This window comes from Lissotriton vulgaris, chromosome 3_1, assembly GCF_964263255.1.
Source record: "Lissotriton vulgaris chromosome 3_1, aLisVul1.2, whole genome shotgun sequence".
In the NCBI taxonomy this organism is placed as follows: domain Eukaryota; kingdom Metazoa; phylum Chordata; class Amphibia; order Caudata; family Salamandridae; genus Lissotriton; species Lissotriton vulgaris.
In genome coordinates, this window is record NC_141689.1 from 709709298 (window position 1) to 709732053 (window position 22756).

The 22756-nt window shown below is 38.4% G+C and overlaps 1 protein-coding gene across 1 annotated transcript in view; it reads left to right on the forward strand.

Moving 5' to 3' along the window:
• Positions 1 to 22756, forward strand: part of SLC25A46 (solute carrier family 25 member 46) — a 196898-nt gene that overhangs the window by 142625 nt on the left and 31517 nt on the right. The window contains exon 6 of the mRNA XM_086961009.1: positions 18361 to 18417. Coding sequence (XP_086817135.1) covers positions 18361 to 18417 — 57 coding nt within the window. The remainder of the gene's footprint in view (positions 1 to 18360; positions 18418 to 22756) is intronic.

Consider the following 22756-nt stretch of genomic DNA (forward strand, 5'->3'; position numbering starts at 1 on the left):
ACGGCTGAATGGATTTGCACGAAACTTGGCAAAATTGTAGGGACTGTTAGCCCGATGTGCCTTTGCTAGGTCTCAATATATGTGCTTCAGTGGATTTTGAGAAATTAACGTTTAAATCAAGATATATATCTGTAACAGCGCTCCGGGCAGCGATCCGGTTAGCGAACTTTTCGCGTATCGGAACTTTGCGATGCGAAGCTGATTGGCCCTCCGGTGTCTGTCAACATTCTAAACAGTCCGGAGCGGCCGCCATCTTGTCTCTCGGTAGGATCGAGAGACAAGAGGAGGCCAAAACAAAGGGGGAAATTACCATAAGGGGGCATAGTAGATCCTCGTTGACCCCCTCGGTTTTATGTGGAGGTTTTAAAAGGGCCTAGGAGGGTCCCAAAAAAAAAAAAATTTTTTTTTTGCGTGGTAAGCGCCAAGTTCGCGAACCGGAAAGCGTTCTGGGCAGCGAACTTTAAGGATAAAAGAATGATAGACTTTTCTAATACTGTATGTTAATTATTTGTTGTTTTTGTTCGTTTTTTATTTATTTATTTATTTTTATTTTTAAAAAAATTATTTATTATTTTCATAGTTCATTAAAACTTCCAGCATTATATCATCTGGTATCTCGTCAAACATGGATGTTTCTGTCTCTTGTAAGGTTTGAATAAATTGTTCGTCAAAAGATTGATCCATAAAATCTTCATCCACATTTTCTTCAGTTACAATGTCTTCGGATGTAATCTCGAAGGAAACATTAGTTTTTTCTTGCTCCCCTTCCATTTTTTTGCTGTAAATTGCATAAAAAAAATAATTATATTAGAAGAGTTAGGGCACTGTTGGGTTTAAGTTCAGACAGGTAGTTCTGTTTTTTTAACAGTGAAGTTAAAGTAAGTAAATTCATAATTATAGCAGAGAAGTGTAAGTCAATCAATAAATATAATAGAGGAGTCTATCTGTATCTATAACTATAGCAGGGGGACAGTAAATAATTATCAAAAAACGTTTTTACAAATTAATTTAAAGTGCCACTTACAAATTATCAATTTAATTTACAGGGAGGTGAACAGGCTCTTGAAATGTAGTTCAGGAAGTAGTAGTCAAAATGGCTGTGTTTCCTTCTCTTCCTTTATATATATTCAGGTACATAACCAATCAAATGTCAGGAAAAAAATTTTGAAAATGAAAGTAACATTTTCATTGGTTGTCAATTCCAACACTTCAGATGTGTTTTGTGAAGTAATTTACCTCACGGTACTTAGAGAGGTCTACAGGCTTAATGGCTAAATGGAATTTCAATCAAATTTGTGAAAATGAAAGGGATTGTTATGTAGTATGAGCTAATCTATATTTGGTGAGAGTGTCTCTAGTCGTTTTTCTGTAAATTACTTTCCCACCTTTTTTTTAGGACCGCTTTCCGGGAAGCGGCCCGGTTCGCGAACCTTAAGCGTCACGGGAGTCCACCATTTTGTGTTTCGGTCGCATTAAGATACAAGATGGAGGGCAAATAATGTTTAGAATGGGTAGAAGGGGTCATGGTAGACTTATCTTGACCCTCTAGGTTTTCTGAGGGTGGCTGAGGAGGCTTATATGTGCGGAAAAAAACATTTTTTTTAAAAATTCCGCGAGGTTAGCTTTCGGTTCGCGAACCGGGTAGCGCCCCGGGGAGCGTATTTTGTGGAAAATTAGTGAAAAAAGTTAGAAAAAAATAATAATTGTGAGTGATCAGATGAAGGGTAGCTCTGAGAAGAGCTTTTGGGTTTATGGTACATTTAGGTACTTATAAGTAGGTACCAATGCACAGTCTTAAATTCAGAATGAAAATTCTGTTGCCCTCATCTGAGAAGTGAACTCCATCTCCTCTGTAGATATCTTGCATGTAGTAACGCAAGTTATTGTTGTACAGAGAGCCCATTCCATGGTCTCTCATGAAAGCTGAAACAGATTTGTTTACATGTTTTCTTGCTTTCTCAATTTGTGGACAAAATTGGTTGGACCACCTCCATTTCTGTCTTTGGCATATATTGGAATATACCAAGGCAGTTTGAGGAAAAAGTGCCATTAATTGCTCAAAGGTGTCCTTTAAAAGCATTTCCAGACCTACCCCTGTCAAAGTGCCCAAATCATTACCTCCACAGTGCACTATTAACAGGTCAGGTTTTGGCAAATGCATAAAGGTTTTCACCAATGGTATCAATTGGTGACATTTTAATCCTCTTTGGCCCAACCACTTAATTTCCACATCTTGTAAATTGAGGTTAGGTAAATTTCTGTTCTCAGCATACCTTTGAGCCCAGTGGATGTAACTATGTCCAACAATCCAGACCTTAAACATGGTGGGAGAAGGTTGTTCTGCAGTCAGATGAAGTGTGGTAATGAAAGGGCAGTTGAAACAGTAGGAGTTTCTAAAGAAAAAAAAGTGTGGAATTGCAATGCTAATGAATCATTAGCAGTGATTGGTGCATTTCCATTTCTGAAAACAGAAAGTTAGGGTGCATGGATGTGTTCTTTGAAACATGTAATTTGAATGGTCAAGGAAGAAACATTTAATGAAAGATTGCACTGGATACGCAGGTGCACTGAGAGTTCAGAGTTCAATTGAAACATTGTTGTGTGAATTTGCAAACATGAGAGGTCTTCCAGGAGGTGGTTGCTATGGAAAAAAGGCAGAGAGGGCAGAGGGGGGAAGGGTTTTGATTTGAAAAAAGTGAGGGAAGAGGTATGATTGGCTAATATGAGAGATATGTGAAATGAATATCTGTATTTCTGTGCTTTCAATAGCTGCAGCCTTTGGAGTGCATCCTTTTTCTTCTGCTGAAGACAATTTGGTGTATTTCTGAGACTGTTTTCAAAACTCAAAAAATATTTGCTAAGGTGAGAAAAGATTTATTTAATTTAGATAGAGAATAGTATGATTTAAGGAGAAAATGATGAAGAAAGCTGTGTTTTTAAAATGTGGTTTTGTCTCTAGTGATATACTAATAGAATTAGTTTCTTTGAGAAATTGTAATTGCATATTCGGTGTAGCATTCTGGCATGCAGTAACACAAGTTATTGTGGTACATGGAGCCCATTCCATGGTCTGTTATGTAAGCTGAAACAGATATGTTGTTTTTAAAAACGATTTAAGAAATCAATTACATTTCTGGATATGTACTGCTAGAGCTTCATAGGTTGTTTTGAGCCATATTTATAAGGCATTTGAGTGTCTTTGATGTTATGTTTTCCTTTTAAAATGTAAAGTGTTCCTCATGGGGCAAGTGTCTTGTAAATACGCTCCCACTTGTGCTTTGCAAATTTAGATTTTGATTATGGGAGTTACATAGCCATGTTAATAATGTCAAAACAATGGTGGTAGGGCATTCAAGAAAACGTTTTTCTGTGTCTCTAGGACATTTTCAGTCCTTTCCTCTTGAATGCAGGTATACAATTGATTTATATGCTGTGTTTAAAAACGAATTTTCAAATCCATTACATTTCTTGATATGTACTGTTAGAGCTTCATAGGTTGTTTGGGGTCATATTTAGAAGGCATTTTAGTGTCTTTGATGTTATGTTTACCTTTTTAAATGGAAAGCGTTCCTCATGGGGCCCTGAGCAGTTCTTAGCCATGTTATTTAATGGGAAGTGGATAACATGGCTAAGAGCATTTGCTGGAAAATGCATGAATATCGCTGACTTTTCTGCGATATTCATGCATTGCGGGCGTTTTTTTTCGCATTTGCGAGCAGTTCTTAGCCATGTTATCCAATGGGAGGTGGATAACATGGCTAAGAGCATTTGCTGGAAAATGCATGAATATCGCTGACTTTTCTGCGATATTCATGCATTGCGGCCGTTTTTTTTCGCATTTGCGAGCAGTTCTTAGCCATGTTATCCAATGGGAGGTGGATAACATGGCTAAGAGCATTTGCTGGATAATGCATGAATATCGTTGACTTTTCAGCGATATTCATGCATTGCGGCCGTTTTTAATCGCATTTGTGATAAACAATTACATTTCTTGATATGTACTGTTAGAGCTTCATAGGTTGTTTGGGGTCATATTTAGAAGGCATTTTAGTGTCTTTGATGTTATGTTTACCTTTTTAAATGGAAAGCGTTCCTCTTGGGGCAAGTGTCTTGTAAATACGCTCCCACTTGCGCTTGGCAAATTTAGATTTTGATTATGGGAGTTACCTAGCCATGTTAATAGTGTCCCAAAAATGGTGCTAGGGCATTCCAGAAATCACTTTCATGTGTCTCAAGGACATTTTTAGTCATTTCTTCATGAATGCAGGTATACAATTGATTTATATGTTGTGTTTAAAAACGAATTTTGAAATCAATTAAATTTCAGGATATGTCCTGTTAGAGCTTCATAGGTTGTTTGGGGTCATATTTAGAAGGCATTTTACTGTCTTTGATGTTATTTTTCCCTTTTTAAATGGAAAGCGTTCCTCATGGGGCCCTGAGCAGTTCTTAGCCATGTTATTTAATAGGAAGTGGATAACATGGCTAAGAGCATTTGCTGGAAAATGCATGAATATCGCTGACTTTTCTGCGATATTCATGCATTGCAGCCGTTTTTTTTCTCATTTGCAAGCACTTCTTAGCCATGTTATCCAATGGGAGGTGGATAACATGGCTAAGAGCATTTGCTTCAAAGGTTGTTTGGGGTCATACACCATTTTTGGGAAATTATTAACATGCCTATGTAACTCCCATAATCAAAATCTAAATTTGCCAACCGCAGGTGGGAGTGTATTTACAAGAAATTTGCACCATGAAGAACGTAAAATAGCATAATAGACACTCAAATGCCTTATAAATATGACCCAAAACATCTTATGAAGCACTAGCAGTGCATATTTCCAGAAATGTATTGGTTTTCATTTAATGATTTACTTCATTGGTAGGCCTTCACATGTTTTTTTACCTTGGTTTTTTTCAGTGAAAATCTTATCTGCAACCATGTGTTGGCCTCACCTCAAATAAACAAAACAGGTGATGGACTGAATGTGGATCAATGACACACATTCACCCCAGTCTAAAGATCTGGGCCTAAACAAATCTTTAGATAGGCTACATCTTATCGTCATCCTGAATTAATCATTTAAAATATTAGGGAGTGATTTATGATTGTTGTATGCCTGTTTTGTACCATTGAGTGTCATTTTTGTGATGTAGTGCTGGTGGAAAACATTTGCTATGTTAAATAATTAGTAGGGCATTAAGTTTTAGATGACTGTTATTTATTTACTGTTTGGTAATAGTGGTTAATAACATTTTATATTATATTTTTCCACAGATTCAACTGCAGATTCTTTCATAGTTTGGAAAATGCCTACAAAAAGTAGAATAAGAAAGGCTAGAAAACGTCAAAGACAGCAGGATGATGTTTTATTGCAGCAGTCCTCTTCCCCAAATACTTGTCAAAACACCAAGAAAGGTCCGGGTAAGACCACGAAATCATTCTTAAGAAATATTTGTAGTAAAAAAAGTTTTGCTCAAAAAAATGTTTCAGTCCACAAAAAGAAAAGTAATTTAAATGGAAAGGAGAGACCCATCACAAATGTTACTGGTAGAGGAAGAGATAACTCTGTGCATGATAGTAGAAGGAAACAACAGTTTAGGGACATTCGAAATCGAATGTTCCGTAATAGGATATTAGTTAATTTATTGAAAAATATTAAAAAGAAAGGCCAACAGAAAGCGGCATTTTATAAGAAGAAGAAAAATGTAGAGAAAATTATTGATCATGCTTTTGAAATTAGGCGAAAGTTGTTTATTTTGGTAATCAATAGAATTAGGAAACTAAGCAAGGTAATTTCTGATTTCAAAACAAAAAGTAGATGGAAGAGAGTAGTAAATCGTACTAACTTTTGTGAAGTTTTTTCCGGAGAATGGATGCATAGTTCAAGTTGTGAGGCATTTTTTAATGAGTTATTTTCAGGATAATGATTTGGTGTTTGCAGTTGACACCAGTGGTCGAGCTTATGAAGTGAAGGATGGTTGTCCAGTTGAAAAAGAACAACTTGTGACAACAGAGACAGAAGAGGCGCTAAGTGATGAGGTTTTAGGAAGACGTCCTAAGGGTCCTGTGTACATTTGGAAGTGTAGTTCTATTTGCAGTGTGCGACAGGTTTCCATCAATTTGCTTTGTGATTTTATACGGACATTTAATAAGAAAAGTTTGAAGCAGAAAATGAAGTTGTTGCAAGATTTAGATCCTTGCAGAGTGAGACAAATGACAGGTTTGCGTGGTCATTCACTGGCTTGTCTTTCCAGGAGAGTATGCCAGAGTGTTTTTCATCATTTCAGGATGCTAGCAGTGCATCATAATAAAGTGAGAAAATTAGTGAGAATGTTGTATTATGCGAAGAGTCCAGCAATTATGCTTAAACAATTATGTGCTGCTCTTTTGCATGGTTCTGAAATAGATGTGAAGAATATTTGTGAAGAAATTGAGTTTTGTTACTTTGGTAGTAAAGATGAGAATGTTCAAATTGACCCTGAAGTAGAGGGTAATGTTGAAGATAATGTACAGGTTTCCAGTACAGATTATTTTCAGAAGGAAATTGCCACGTTTCAGATGAAATCAAGTGAGAGGCCTAATTTCACTTGTGTATGTTGTCGACGCACTTATTATAAGAATCAGACTAAGTTAGTGGATTTATATGCAAAAAGTGAAAGGGAAAATAATAGTGAATGGAAGGATTTTGCCACATACTTGATGGTAGAAAATTGTTTTGATTTGGGAGTGGACCAACGTGTGTGTACTTATTGTTGTAACAAATTAAACCAAAACCAGATGCCTGCTAGGGCGGTTCATAATAATCTGGAATTGGTTGAGATTCCTTCAGAATTGAAGGATTTAAATACTTATGAATCTATTTTGATTCAAAGTATCCATCCCTTTCAGGCTATTGTAAGAATGGAGCCAAAGACAGGGAAGTTGCCTCCAGCAGATTTACAGAGAGGATTAAAGGGAAGAGTTGTTTATTTGCCTCTAGATTTGAACAAAAACATTAACACAATTGGAGTTGAGAAAGTGGAAGAGGAACCTCTGGTTATCTTGGTTAATGGGGTTCCGACAAAGAATAAGAAAATATGGCAAGATTTAGTGGATGTTAGGAAAGTGAAAAATGCAACTTTGTATTTGAAGAAAAATAATAAGTACTATAAGAATGTATATGTTGCAGAAGAGGAAGTAAGTGATGAAGAGGATAGCGTTTTGTGTGCTGGCCAAATTGAGAAAGTAGAGGTGTCTAATAGTGAAGAAATATATGAACATTATAGTGTTCATCCTTTGCATTCCAAGGAAGTCATGGGGAATGCAATTGAGTTGTTTCAAATGAAACAAGCGAAAGGGAGTCCCATTAGTGTTTGGGAGGAAAGTTTGGAAGCTCGGTGTTTCCCACAGCTATTTCCCACAGGTCAAGGAGGAAGATATGATGAGCGACCTCATCAAATTCCTGCGTCTGAATACCGGACTTTACGATTGTATGCAGAAGATCCTAGGTTTCGGCAATGCATTCCCTATTTGTTTCATCTCTTGTTTGAAAGCGATCTGTCAGGACTGTCATATGCAGTGAACCACATTTTAAAAAGTGGTATACAGATGCAAAACATCTCGGCAAGTGACTTTATGCATAAAGTCAATGTCCAAGACAGTATTTTGGATTCTCACTTAATTAATCTCATGGCGTGTCAGCGTGGTACTAATGAGTACTGGTACCGTCGTCATGGTGATTTAAAATGTATGCTGAGGAACTTAGGAACTCCAACATGGTTCCTCACTCTGAGCTGTGCCGAGTATGGCTGGGAAGACTTACTTGAATTTCTACGAGAGGCAAATGGAAATATTGAAAACATTGAATTCAAGACACCTGGAGAACTGTGTTCTTTGGATCCAGTGAATGTATGCAGGTACTTCAATCATAGATTTGAAGCTATGATGTCTTTCATCACAAATAAAAAGAATCCACCTCTTGGAGAGGTGTTGGATTTCTTCTGGAGAAAGGAGTACCAAGCAAGAGGTGCCCCTCATATACATATGTTGTTGTGGATCAAGGATGCACCTAAATTTGGAACAGATCCGGATGACTTAGTGATGAATTTCATAGAACAGTATTCTACGTGTGCTGTTCCAAACGCAACGGAGAAGAAAAGTCTAAGAGAACAAGTTCTACGTTTCCAAAGCCATCGTTGTGGAAAGTACTGTCGTCGTAAATTCAGAAACAAGGACAAGTTCTACACCAAATGTCGTTTCAACTTTCCACGACCGGTGATTTCTAAAGGAAGAGTGAACAGTTTGATGTCTTCGCTGCGACATAATGTGACGAGGAAATCACCCAAGAATACATACAATTTGAAAAGGAACGAAGAGTCCAAGTACATCAATGACTACAACCCAGTGATTTTGTCCATGTGGAATGCTAACATGGATATACAGTTTGTGGCTGACAACTGTATGGCTGTGGCTCGGTATGTGACATCTTACATCACCAAAAAAGAAAAGACCGAACTGAAGGATATGTGGGAGGACATTTCCCATGAAAAGAGCCTCAGCAAGAAGTTGTACAGTTTCAGTCTGAAGATGTTGTCGCATCGAGAAATCGGAGCTTACGAATGTTCTGATCGATTGTCTTCAGCAAGTCTCTATGCCAAATCCAGGAGTCTCGTTTGGGCGAGTCTTGGTCTTGCTGCAACGCGAAATCGAGTTCTAAAACCTGTCTGGGAAATTGAGTATTTGGCAGAAAAGGAACCAAACAGTACCGACATTTTGAAGACCAACATGTTGGATACATATTATCCAAATCGAAGCAGTCACCTTGAGAATGTTTGTCTATATGAGGTTCTCCAAAATTATATATTCAAGAGGAACATCAAAGAAGATATTGAGAAAGGAGTGTATGCTGTAATTGGAAGTGAGGGATGCCTGGTCAAGCAAAGAAAATGCCAATTAGTAAACCATCGAAAATTGAGTGGTGAATCTCCAGAAAAAAAGGAGTTTTTTTATTTAGCACTTTTGCAACTTTTCAAGCCTTGGCGTGCAGAAGAGGAACTGCTTGGAGATTTCCTCTGTTACGAAGACTCTTTCAATGCAGCCAAGGAGTCCATAGAATGTCCTGCTTTTTCTAAATATCAAGAAATGCTAACTTTGGAAATTGAGCAGGAAGCAACGATTGCAGCCGAGATTGCCAGAGACAGTTCTCAGGACAGTCAGAGTTCTGTTTCATTGAGTCAAGATCCACTTGGAGGACCTATTATCGAAAATGAAGCTGCCACTGCTATGAATGAAGTAGAAAGAGCCATGGCACATGCTCAGGAGGATTCAGTTAACTTAGAAGACTTGGAAAAACAACTCAACGTTGAGCAGAGGAAAATATATGATGAAGTTACCAAGGAAATAGAGCACGGATTAAGTCATGAGAAGAACAAGTGCTCATGTACATCGTTGAAGCCTGTCCGACTGTACGTGAGTGGAGAAGCGGGAACTGGAAAAAGTTTCCTCATTAAAGCAATCTCTTGTTATTTGCAGGAAAGGACTGAGTCATCGCTGTCTTGTGTTGTCACCGCTCCTACTGGACTGGCAGCACATAACATTAAAGGTATTACTTTGCATTGTCTACTGATGCTGCCGGTGGAGCATGACAACAAATTACAATACAACAAGTTATCTGGAGATGCTTGCTGTGAAGTTTCAAGAGTCTTGAGGAAAATGAAACTACTTATCATTGACGAAGTAAGCATGGTTTCCAATGTCATGCTTGCCTTTGTGCATTTGAGAATGCAAGAAGTACTTAAAACTGAATATGATGTGTTATTTGGTGGGAAACACATCATTGTTTTCGGAGATCTTCTGCAGCTGACACCAGTAAAAGGTCAACCCGTGTTCAAAATACTCACGCATGAAGATACCAGGAAGTGCCTAGGGAGCATTGGCAACGTCAATATATGGTTAAACTTCAATTATGCTGAACTGCATCAAAATATGCGTCAGGCAAAGGATGAAGATTACAAGAATATTCTACAAGATATTAGAATTGGAAAAGTGACCGAGCATGGGAAAGAAGCTTTAAATGCACGATTACTGTCAAATTTATATCCCAAACAAGAGATTGTGCCTGAGAATATTTTTCAGAAAATTACTGAGAAGAAATCCGGGATATGTCTCATGCCAACTCTTGCAGAATGTGCCATCTTCAACAACAAAATGTTGAATTTAGAAAAGCAAGAGATTGTGAAACTTGAAGCTATCGACAAATTAGAGCATATGGGATCAACAATTATTTTGTCAGACAATTTGAAATCAAAATTGGATTCATTAGAGAAGACTATATCTAAAACAGCGGGTTTTGAAAAGACTTTGAATGTGTGTTTAAATTGCCGAATCATTTTGAGAAGGAATTTACATGTAGAAAGAGGTCTGGTAAATGGATCAATGGGTAATGTTGTTGATTTTGAGAAATACAGAAATAGAGATGGAATAGAATTTTTAAGAATTAAATTTGATGGCATTGAGGAAGTACAGCAAATTGGTCGTTGTTCTGCTAGGTTTTTGCTTGTTAAAGACTTATATGTTCGCCGTAAACAGTTTCCTGTTTGCTTGGCATATGCGGTGACAATCCATAAATCGCAAGGTTTAAGTGTAGACTGTGCATTGGTGAATATTGGCAGTTATGTGTTCAAGGAGGGTATGGCATATGTGGCATTGTCACGAGTTAGAACTTTATCGGGATTGTACTTGATTGACTGTGATGTCACAAACATTTGTGCGGATCTAGATTGTGTTAAGGAATACAATAGGTTAAGAAGAGAGTATGCGCCACATTTGCCTCAATATCCTTTGTTTGAGAAACGTGTGGTAGGCCGGAAACGTAGAAATAGCAGTAATAGTAGGGAGGTTGTTGCAAAAAGACTAAAAGTCAATGAACCGAAAATTGTTAGCAGAAAGAAAGTGGATTCTGTTGAAGATGTTGTCGGTTTTCAATTTGAAAACAGTTCTGGTGTCAACTGCTATGCAAATGTAGTGGTTAATGTTCTCTTTTCACTAGAGAGTTTAAAAGAACAGATTCTGTTGAATTCAGAACAAATTTTATGCTGTTTGTTGAATTCTGTTTTCGAGAAATGTAGCACTGATCGAACAAAAGTAGAAAGTGTGTCTGAAGTTCGTTATCTGTTAGATGAATGTTCAGGTCAAACAGACTTCTCTGAAAATAATCAGCAAGATTGTCAGGAGGTTTTAATGTATATGCTTGATATATTGCAAGATGAGGGTGTAGATGTAGATCACCTGTTTGGGCTTTCTTATCAATGGCAGCATGACTGCGAGAATTGTAGGGTATCAAGTACTACTAGTGTAGACTCAGAAAGATTTATATATTTAACTTTGCCAGACAGTAAATCAGTCTCCTTTAATAAGCTAGTAAATGCAGCGGATCACAACATGGAGTGTAGCCAATGTAAATCTGAAATGATGTCAACATTACTTATACGTAGATATGGACAGTATGTCATTTTAATGATGCAACGATGTAGGCCTGATGGATCAAAATTGTCAACTTTAATAAAAAAATTTGTGGCTTCTCAGCTTTCAATATCAGGAAGGACTTTTGTAACTGTAGCAATTATCTATCACGATGGTCCTTCAACAACTTCAGGACATTATACAGCTTATTTAAAGTCTCGAAACGGCTGGTCATTCTGCAATGATTCCGTTGTAACTTTCAAAAAAAAATTGCTGTTTGACCTTAAAAATTCTTACCTGGTGTTTTTAAAACCAAAATTTTAAAGAAAGAATCTCGGGATTTCCTGTGAAGAATTGCAAAAGGTTCATGAAGTTGAGGGAATGTAAGTCTGCAATGCTGTCTAGATTATTGGTCCAAAACTTTTAATTATAATGTCATTTTGTAAAATCCGACTATATAAACCTGATGCAAGTAAGTCTGCTTCATAGTAAGCAGTATCAGTGTCATAGGAAAAGGAGAACATGAGTGACAAAGAAGGGTAAGATATTAGTAGTCCAGGATTGTGAAAATTATCTTAAATGTTTTCTTTTTGAAAGTTGCGAAAATAGAAAATGACGGGATTTGATTGGAAGAATTACAAGACTTGTGAATAGCTGCAACATGATTTGGCCAAGTGGAAACATGTGGTAGAATGTGAGAAGTCTTTTCTTGTATGTAACATATTTTTCGAATCGTTGGAGGTTTTCGTTCAGAAAGTGGCGGGCTGACAATATTTATAGCACAACACAGTGGACGCTGTTCATAGGACATCCTTCGACGTCATTGAAAGTAAGTTAATTTTAAGGAGTTTTGAATTCAGATTTCTTATGTTGAATGGGTTTTTTAAACACAATCATTTTGATTGTGTTTTTTTTTCCCCGCTGTTACATGATGAATACCTTCAAGTCACTGATTTAAGTGAAATTTGATACATTCTGAGAACAGCAAAAATAAACCATTTAACATGTATAATTAATGTTCTGCTTTTTGTACTTATGATATACATTTAGAAATGTGAGGTAGATATGGAGAAACTGAGTCTTCTGTAAGTGTCAATTTTAATGCTTACCGTGCTGTACTTCTGGGTACTGTTTTTTTAAAAAAAAAAATGAATAGGCCTCACCTCAAAGAAAGCTCTTGAAAGCACACATCTTATTTGCATCCTAAAACAATCATTTAAAATGTTAGACACAATTTTATGATGGCTTTACATCTTTTTGGCGCTGCTATTGCATCACTATTGTGAGACATTATCAGTGCAAAAGAAGCACCATGTTCCAAAATAGGCCTCAGTTCATCAACATCAAGATACAGTTTGTTTAAAATATATATGTTTAGGATTGTGTAGGGGACGTAGAGAAGCAGAGGCTTCTGTAAATGTCAAAGTTGTTGAAAAACTGTTTGTTCTTGAACCTTTTCCCTTGTCTTTTCTAATTTTTAAATACATGTTTTAATATTTTTGGAAATGTTTGTTCTCTCTTTTACAGATTGAAAGTATGAAAAAATATTTTAAAAAGGTAACAAGAATTATAAGGTAAATGTTTTCTACTCTTTTTACCCGCAATGCACTGCTGATGATGGCACTGACCATGTCATGAATGATGTAATAAGAAGACATGACTTACTTCATTGGTAGGCCTTCACATGCATTATCTGCTCTGTATTCTTCAACAAGTGTAAAATTGATCTGTAACCCTGAGTAGGTCTCACCTTAAACAAACCTCAGGACAGATCACACCTTATCGTCATCCTGAATTAATAAATAGATCTATTAAACAGTATCTCTGGTTTACTCCCTATAGCTGTCTTTCTTTTAACATTACTCTCTGTTTACTTCCCTTATACTAACTCTTCTTTTTTTTAAAAAAATATTTTTTTGGTTCGCTTCAAGTTCGCGAACCGGGCAGCGAACGGGAAAGCGAACCAAAAGAAATAGAGCTTGCCAGAGTGATAAACATTCTAGCAATTTTATTTGAAAGGGGAGGTAGTTCTGAAAAGAACTTTTTTTTTTTGTTTTTGTTGTTTTATTTTATTTTATTTTTTCTGAACTTTTTTTGATTTTTTTGTATTTTTAGAACAGTTTTATGTTTTTTTTGTGTTTTTTATGGAGGGGAAACAACAAAAAAACAGGCATTGAAAAGGGCTCAACAGGAGCAAAAAAAAAATTACTGCTTGGGTGGGTTAGGGCACTTATGGTTTTCGTACACCATATTGATCAAGTTCACGCTCATGTTCCCATATGAGAGCATAGCACCACAATATATACAGGTAAACTTCATATGTTTGAAGTTTGGCTGAATGTTTGGCACAGTTTCCTGTGCCTCTCTTCCTGTCAAAGATATAGTTGACGTTGATCGGGCCACAGGAGTTGTCGGGGGATTATCTTGTAGGTCCCTCAACTCTGCCCGGCTGTAGTTTAAGGGATGCCACCTGGCCATATGGCGATGCATAGTATAGTTGCCCATACTATACTTTTTCTCTGTGCCTCTAGACAATCTGTATTTACAGATGAGGCAGGTGGCATATTTAGCATTGACCTTCTTTTCCCCTGGAGGGATGGAAAAAAACTGCCATATGAAACTTGTTTTCCTTCTAGAAACACGGGGCAACTCCTGTATAAATTCTGGTTCATCTCTATCCTCTTCTTCTTCTTCCTCCTCTTCCTCCTCTCTGTTGGAGATGAATTGACTTGGTGGTCCTCTCTTCTTATGAGGAGGTGGAGGTGGTGGTGGGGGTGCACCAGCTGCAGCAAGTATAGAAGCCATTGCTGAACTCCAGGAAAATGGTCTTTCTCTCACCAAGATGAAAGTCAGAGTGAGGAAAGAAGGAGGGGTTTACATGATTTGGGAAAAGCAAAAGTTCTGAACCAATGAAAAGTGTTATTTTTAGGTCACATGACCTAGTCATACATCATTTGGAAACCAAAAGTGAAATGAACCAATGAAAAGTTTGATAAACAAGTCACATGACCTGTTCCGCTTACGTTACGCAGTGCGCGCCGCGTCCCGGATCGCTTCCGGTTCGCGGTCCGGAGCACTTCCGGGAGCGCTAACGCGGCGCGTCATTAGACGCATTACGCGACAACGTGATACGTCGCGCTTCCGCGACGCGTCACAGTTGCGCTAACGTAACGTTTACCGGTTCGCGGACTACGTCGCGGCATCAAGATGAGCTAACGTAAAGCTTCCCGGTTCGCGAACTGGAAGCGAAGAAAAAAAATATTGAAAAAAAAATTATTAATAAACATCTAAAATATATTTTAAGATTTAAAGAAGAATACATTTTACAGCTACAGATGTTAGCTTTTAAAAAACCAATGAAATTCACAGAAAAAACCATAGGTTATAGACCATATATAGTTAGGAATTTGCATTTACAAAACCTTGAAAATTCACTGAAAAAACCATAGGTTATAGACCATATATAGTTAGGGATTTGCATTTACAAAACCTTATTTTACTCGCATAAAACCATTGAAATTCCATATATAGTTAGTTGCGCTAACTATATATCGCGCACCCGCAATCCACTGCTGATGATGTCACATATTACATCATTCATGACATGGTCAGTGACATCACTGATGACATCACTGATGACATCTCAAATGACGTCACTGATGACATCACTGATGACATCTCAAATGACATCACTGATGACATCTCAAATGACATCACTGATGACATCTCATTTGATATTACTGATCACATCACTGATGATATCATTCATGTGATAATACGATGAACCTCTTCAGACTCTAATATAACCTTACATACAATCAGTGTAAACAGACACTCACAGACTGTCACTCATCCATGGAGTTACTCACACACCTAGTTAGTCATGCAAAGAATCAATCACACCTCCATTTCCTCAACTATACAGTTATACAAACTTTACTTATTCAAACATATACTAACACATATTTACTCTCTTATACAATCCCTGATACAAGTTCACAATGATCCATACAGCCACTCACACATTCACTGGCTCTTATGCACAGTTATTTATATATGTCAACTCTCACATGTACTGTGTTTTACATATGTACTTACTTTGACATGTAGCACTGAGATATCCATTCACTCACCAATACACTCATGCACACAGTCAACCGCCCATACAGCTGTTTCCACATGCACTTTTGAACCCATACATCTAGTGAATCAACTGCTCACACATCTATGCACAGAGTCATACACCTCCCAGCCACCCACACACACACTCAGTCTCCCATACAAATACTTGGGCAACCAATGAATATCCCATATAGTTACTCATATAGCTACTTATCAACACATGCAGCAGTTTACAGAACAACAGACATAATAATGCACAAATTAAGACAGTTTAGTCACTAACCCATGCACTCAGTGAGACACATTTAATCACTCACTCATACAGTCAGTCATGCACCTACTAAATACTTCATCCAGACACTTATACATCCACTCATTCTTCAATATGTAAGACATATTTACACTTTACAGAAACATACAGTCACTGGATGTTGTCATCAGTGATGTCATCAGTGATGTCACTGACTAGGTCATGAATGATGTAATATGTGACATCATCAGCAGTGGATTGCGGGTGCGCGATATATAGTTAGCGCAACTAACTATATATGGAATTTCAATGGTTTTATGCGAGTAAAATAAGGTTTTGTAAATGCAAATCCCTAACTATATATGGTCTATAACCTATGGTTTTTTCAGGGAATTTTCAAGGTTTTGTAAATGCAAATTCCTAACTATATATGGTCTATAACCTATGGTGGTTTTTTCTGTGAATATATATATATATATAATCTCCTGTAGTCCCAGGTGTGTGCACAGTCGAATAATTCAAGTTTGCAGCCCCTTCTTATTTTACCTCCCTTTGTTTGTGATCAGCCAGCGTCATCAGGAGAAGCCCCACCCCACCCAGACTGTTTGCCAGCAGGAGCGCTAGAGGGCAACCTTGTTGCCCTGAATACTGTTGCATCACTCTGAAAAATGTCCCACAACCTCCGTGTTCAGGAAACCATGGAATGCTATCCTGATATTGTCAGTCTCTGGGGAAAAGTAGATTCCAAAACCCCAGTCTATGAGGCTCTCGTTGTATTCTGCAATCATTCAACCTTATCCTGCAGTAGAGAAATCAGAGTAATTATGCACTCTTCCCCTTTTCCATGAGTCTATTTCCAGTTCTTGCACCACCAATTACATTTCCTGGTGCAGCAGTCTAGGCAACCCACTTCATTTTATGTAGGTAAAGTCCTTGCTGAATTCCTGTATAGCCCCATTGATGGAGGATATCTTGTTTCTTATCACCCGTAAGGCATTTATCACCATAGACAAACTTTCCCTTCGGGAGAGACTTTCTAATAAGCTCAGTACACTATAACGGGTGCCTTTATGTGGCCTTTTCAGTTTAAAATGTTAACTTTTAACTGGCATTTTCATCTAACTAAAACATCACTTTAACCTCTGTTTCAGTAAATGTGATGCAATACATTGTAGTTATAGTTAGGTCAGCGGTTCCATAGAAATGTGTTTTTTGTGTTTCTAATTACTTTGGTCCCATTCTACAAATCTCCACGAAATTTTCCAAAAATGTGATACTTTTTGACTAGTTTGTGCATGGAAACTTTCGCGGTAATCCGTCTAGCAAAAATGGGGGGGTCGCACAATCTGCATGCGTTTTTCATAGACTTCTTTACGAATGATACCGCAAAAACTGTGTTACAGCACATGTAAATTTGGCAGTAGTTGCTGAAAAAGTAAAGTTAAAAAAATACATATCTGGACGGTTGGGTTCTAGGGACTCTCAAAAGAGTCCCTCAAACCCAGTTAAAAAAAAATAAAGCATCCTTATTCGGTAGGAAGATTGTTTTCCCTTGGGCCTATTGTCCCAAGGGCATCAGACTCACACGGGAGCGAGCGCTCTGATTGGCTGCCAGAAGTTTATATGCTACCAACGAAACAGGGTTCAACGTGTGAGGGAGTTATTGCGAACAGCTCTATTCCGGTTAAATTATCAGAAAAGGTGGCGTGATGAGATGGTGCTACAAGAGGAGGGATGACACTAAAAATCCCTCGGGAGTAGTTGTGTAAAACAACAACTGTGTCATTTACAAACAGTATCTTGTGCACACATATATAGTAATACATGAAATATGTACAATATTTTAGATTTCACAAATGCAAGAAAGAATATTTGAAGCGTTGTTGATCTTGTAGCTTTAATACTCGAAACTAGACAGCGCCAGCCGACGTCTGAGTATACATAAACTCGGACTCTTCAGGGCTTCTACTTGTATGTCTCAAGAAGATCAATCCCCCTTAACCAGTGATATTTCCAACCCGGTCAGGGTGTCGATAGATTGTTGCTCGCAGGTGTCAATCGAAATGACTGTCTGCTCTGTTGCGATAGACATCTTCGCCATTACAGAGCACGTCACGGACCTAAACAGGCAGCCGGACAGGCCGACTTGATACAGCCCCATTGATGGGATTTTGTACGCGAGACCAACATTTGGGCCTCTAAACTTGAGTTGAAATATTTCTTTGGTCTGTCCTGTTTTACTAATACAGCAGTATTATCGATGAGCCCACCGCAACAGAGCGGACGGACACCTGCGAGCAACAATCTATCGACACCCTGACCGGGTTGCTGTTAAAAATATGAAAATAGTTGCTAATACAGCAGCCTGCTTCGGACACTTCTCAATTGATAGTACTCCCCTCTTTCTCTACTTAATTGATCTACAATGGAACACTGAAACTGTGGTTGTTTAAAGCAATACATGTTTCTTTCTTATTATTGAGTACAAAGCTGGGTTGTAAGACTTAATTCTGCAGTAACCTCCCATCTCTGTGTTTTGATTCAGAGAGCTCTCCCACAAATGGAATGCAAAGAAAATAGGAGGCCATCTTCTCTTGAAAGCGTGAGTATGGTATATTGTCCTGATTTCATTTCTTTTTAGCATGTATTGGCTGTAATGTTTACGAACAGATCCTTGCTAAATCCATGGAACTCTATAATTCACCTACTGCTGGGTAATCATCTGTCTCATCCCATCATATTGCTAGTGATGTCCATTTTTTTGGAAGCACTTTTACTAAATCTTCTAGCATCAAAGGACAGGATCGTCTGAGGATAAGTGGGCATTGAATATCTCCAAATGATTAAAAAATAATCTGCATTTTCCTTAATCGTTTTACCTTTGGTGTCATTTTAGATTACTGTGTTTGATTGTTACAGGAGGTCCTATGAGTACCAGAGCATTTCTTTTGGGCCAGGCTTAAAATATTAAGGGGTCCATTCTCAGAATTTCTGATATTTTTTTAGGTTTATTTTTACTACTGCAGTTTGGCTAAATATTGTCTGTTCTCTGCATCACTTTCATTGGGTAAAATACAACAGATTATTGTATGACTCGAGCAAAGCTAAATACAGTGACTTCTGGGAAAGTGCTTTTCGCCGTGCAGCTCCATCAATCTCAGTCATCCTTTTTTAAGGATGGCTCAATGATGTGTCTTGTCACTGATAAAGAGGCCCATGAACAACCAGCTGCACCCTGTGCTGAGTTTCCCATGACATAGATACCCTTTCCTGCTTAGGCAGACAGCCACTCAATGAACACCTATTGCTTTTGTTTTTCTGTCTAGTTTCACTTTAGTGTATTTATAGCTCGACTAGGGTGTTTACATAATGTCTCGGACTCATACATGTTCTCATGGGGTATCTATAAGAATGTCTAAAAGGTCAAATTTCACATGTGTAGCTGTTTCCATTGGTAGTTTCAGGCAAGTGAGTAGTTTATCAAAAGCAACCATCTCTTTATCTAGGCCTATTAAATACTTCCTTAATGGACTCTCATTAATCACCAAGTAGTGACATTCAGCACTGTCTGAAGTCAGAACATGGCAACATGCTAAAGATGAAGTCTGTCTTTCTAGTCCTCTCAACAGACATAGCCAAGGTATCCGTAGACAACACATCTCTTGTGCTACCACAACAAAATACGGGGCATATGATTCAAGACCACCTTTAAGGAAGCTTGACCAGCCTGCCATTGGATGTTTGTCTAAGACTTAAGGGTGACAACTGTTCATTCCATAGAGTGTGAAATGTAGCTCGGTACTTTCAGCAATTCTTTCTGATGAGATTCAATGACCGAATTGTCTCCGAATTTTTTTGGTGAGAAACGCAATATAAAGATACTTTGTATCCTGTTATCCAGATTCCTACACCAAGATAATTGCCCTTGACCATCTGGTCAGACATTTTGATCTGCATCTTTTCTCCAATTCCTTTTCGGCCAAAAACCTTTCTCAATCTTTGGGAACTAGGACAAAGATCATATGATGGCCAATGTGTGGCCATATCATTTATGGTTTCCAGGCCTCCTCCCCTCCTAACAGAGAAGTCACAATAGATTTTGGTGCAGTCCTGATTTTCTGAAACAGAGTATGGGTGTGGTGGGGCAGCCTTATGTATCTGAGAAGTTAAGCTACCTGGTTTTTGAGTTCTTCTAGGACTGATATTTGAATGTCCTTTAAACTGTAGACATTCTAAAACAGGCCATGATTTCTGTCACTAGAGCCTTATAGCCTTTGAGTTGCAATAGATTGTGCGTATAGTGTTTAGACCAGAATATCTCGTAGTAGATGTCAGCAAGAAAAGATGCTTCCTCACCAGCCAATTCTGACTAATCTCTCAATAAAACAGGTTGAAAGGATTATTTTCATTCAGGTCCCCAGTTTCATTGACCATCAAATGGGCTTCAGATCCGAAAATGGTTATTAAGACTTTTACGAACAGAAACAGATTTGCTGCCTTATCTCTGCAGCTCCTGTTTATCGACTTTGTCATGTTCCAGGAGGAACTTGGCAGCCTACCTTTTCTACTGATCTAGCATCATCTCAGTTCTCCTTTTCACTTGGCATCCTACCTCATCTTGTGTCATCTCCGTTCTTTTCACATCCTTGCTTTACCAAACCAAATCTAAGTCCCCTAGGGCTCAGTCATCTCTCCACTCTTCCTTGTTTAGCTTAGGTTCTTGCCAGAGGAGTCTTTCTTGTTTGCTTCTGAAGGTAAAGGATGCTACTTCCCTCCTCCCACACTGAAGTCCCAGATGTACCTTACGATTATGGATGGGATGAGACAATAGAAACTGGATGGTCCTCTTTCTTCAGAGAAAAGCTTAAAAACCAGGAAAAGTCCTCTGAATAGGAAGTAATGCTGTCAATATAGGTCTGGTACCAACTGGAGTCAAGGTGACAGGATAAGCAGAAAAAGAAGAACCTACTGAATGACGTCTAGATCAAGCAACAAACGTAATTCTTCCAATAAAGTTGCAACTCACTGTTAGAAAGCCCTGGGTCTGTACATCTGAATAGAAGTGACCTGTAGAGCAAACACAAAGGTGCGATTAAGTCAATTCCAAGCATCTTGCAAAGGTTGCTGTTATCAAAAGAACAACTGGATAACTATTCTTCCCAAAGGAAAAACCTGGACAAGGTTTTCGGGATTGTGAATATATAATCAGGAAACTGGATCCACCTACCAAAGAAGATGGTAGAACACAGCTTTTCCCCTAATCTGCTAAGCAAGGCTCTATTATATATCTGGTGTATTCCAAAGACATTTAGCTGAATCAACCTACATGTCTGGCTGACGGTTTTGAACGAAAAAGAGCTCATATTGAGAGATAAAGAAATAAAGATTTGTACCGTTCTTTTTTATGGTACTGGCGTCCCTATGGTTGAGATGCTCAGGAAGAGAAAGGAAAAAATGTGCTGCATTTATGTGTGCGTAACTGCTGCTCGCAAAAGTTAAGTCTGCCATTTGCTTGGCATCACCTATTTCCTCTAAGGAGTAGCTGGTTTTTACTTTTAGCACATGGGCGTTCTCTCTGAGACAAGTGTCAGCTGGTAGTACTACACCTGGGGCACAATCCTCTCATATCTGTTTGCTTGGAGCAAAAACGGTTGAGGCAAAAGAACCCACTCCTCAGTATGTAAAAGTGTAAAATGTGCTGAAGCAGTACTGTATCTTACACTGGGTAGCACCCCACCATGACAGTCCTGAAACAATACACATTCATTGAAAGAACTGTGCAGTTCTGGTTGAAAACTTGATGCTCTTTGGTGCGTCCCTCAGACCGCTACCACGGACTCAAGCCCTTCAGCATAGCATGCTACGACAAAGTCTACAATATTCATCCTGAAGCTGGGAAACCCAACTGACTTATATTTATTTATTTTCATTTTTAGAGGTTTTATATAGCGCTCGCTGGACCCTGAGGTGTGAGAGCACTTTATATGATAGAGCTAGTAACGGTAAGAGACAAATTACAGCATTAGAATAACAAAAACTTCACAAGACTGATATACATATCGAAAAACAAAATTACAACATTTACAACATCATTATGGGATAAACAGCAGGTAAGACCGAGAATAACAAAAGGCTTGAGGTTATACACATCATGTAAACAGATACTTGGAGAAAAGAGTTGAAATACCTATAGATATGGAAGAGCGAGTTTAAGACACAGGAAGAGACCCCCAATATTTATTGAGGAGGCACATTTTGAGATCTTTTTTTAAAGCTGGTTTAGGAAGGGTTGCATCATAGGTTTTTGGGGAGGGCATTCCAGATGTCGGGGACATTTCCAGAAAAGGAGTGGGATTGAGTGGATTTCTTTTTTAGCAGGGGTTGGACAAGGAGGGGAGCGTTAGTGCTTCTTAGGGGTCGTGTGCTGCCCGCTTTGCAGAGTTTGTTGGCAAGGTACGGTAGTGCATTTTGATGGAGGACTTTGTGAGTGATGCATGCCTTTTTGTAGGCGGATCTGCCTTCGACAGAGAGCCATTTTAGAGTTTTGAGAGCTGGGGAAATGTGGTTGAACCGTTTGCAGCCGTTTATGAGCCTGGCTGCAAGGTTGAGTACAGATTTGACTGGAGCTAGGTGGACCTTGGGATTCTGGTGAGGATGGCATTGCCGTAATCAATTTGTGAAAGGACCAGGGATTGAACCACTAATTTAAAATCTTAAGTTGGGAGAAAGGGTTTGATTTTCTTGGGATGACAGAGAGTGAACAGGGCTCAATTAGCCGAATGTTTGATATGGACATTGAGGTTTAGACTGTTATCGATGGAGATACCAAGAGATTTCACTGAGTTGGACAAGGAGAGAGAGCAGTTGAGGGCATTGAGGTCTGAGATCCAAGTTTGAATGGAGAGAGGGTTGTTTTTGGGAGAGAAGAGGATGATTGCAGT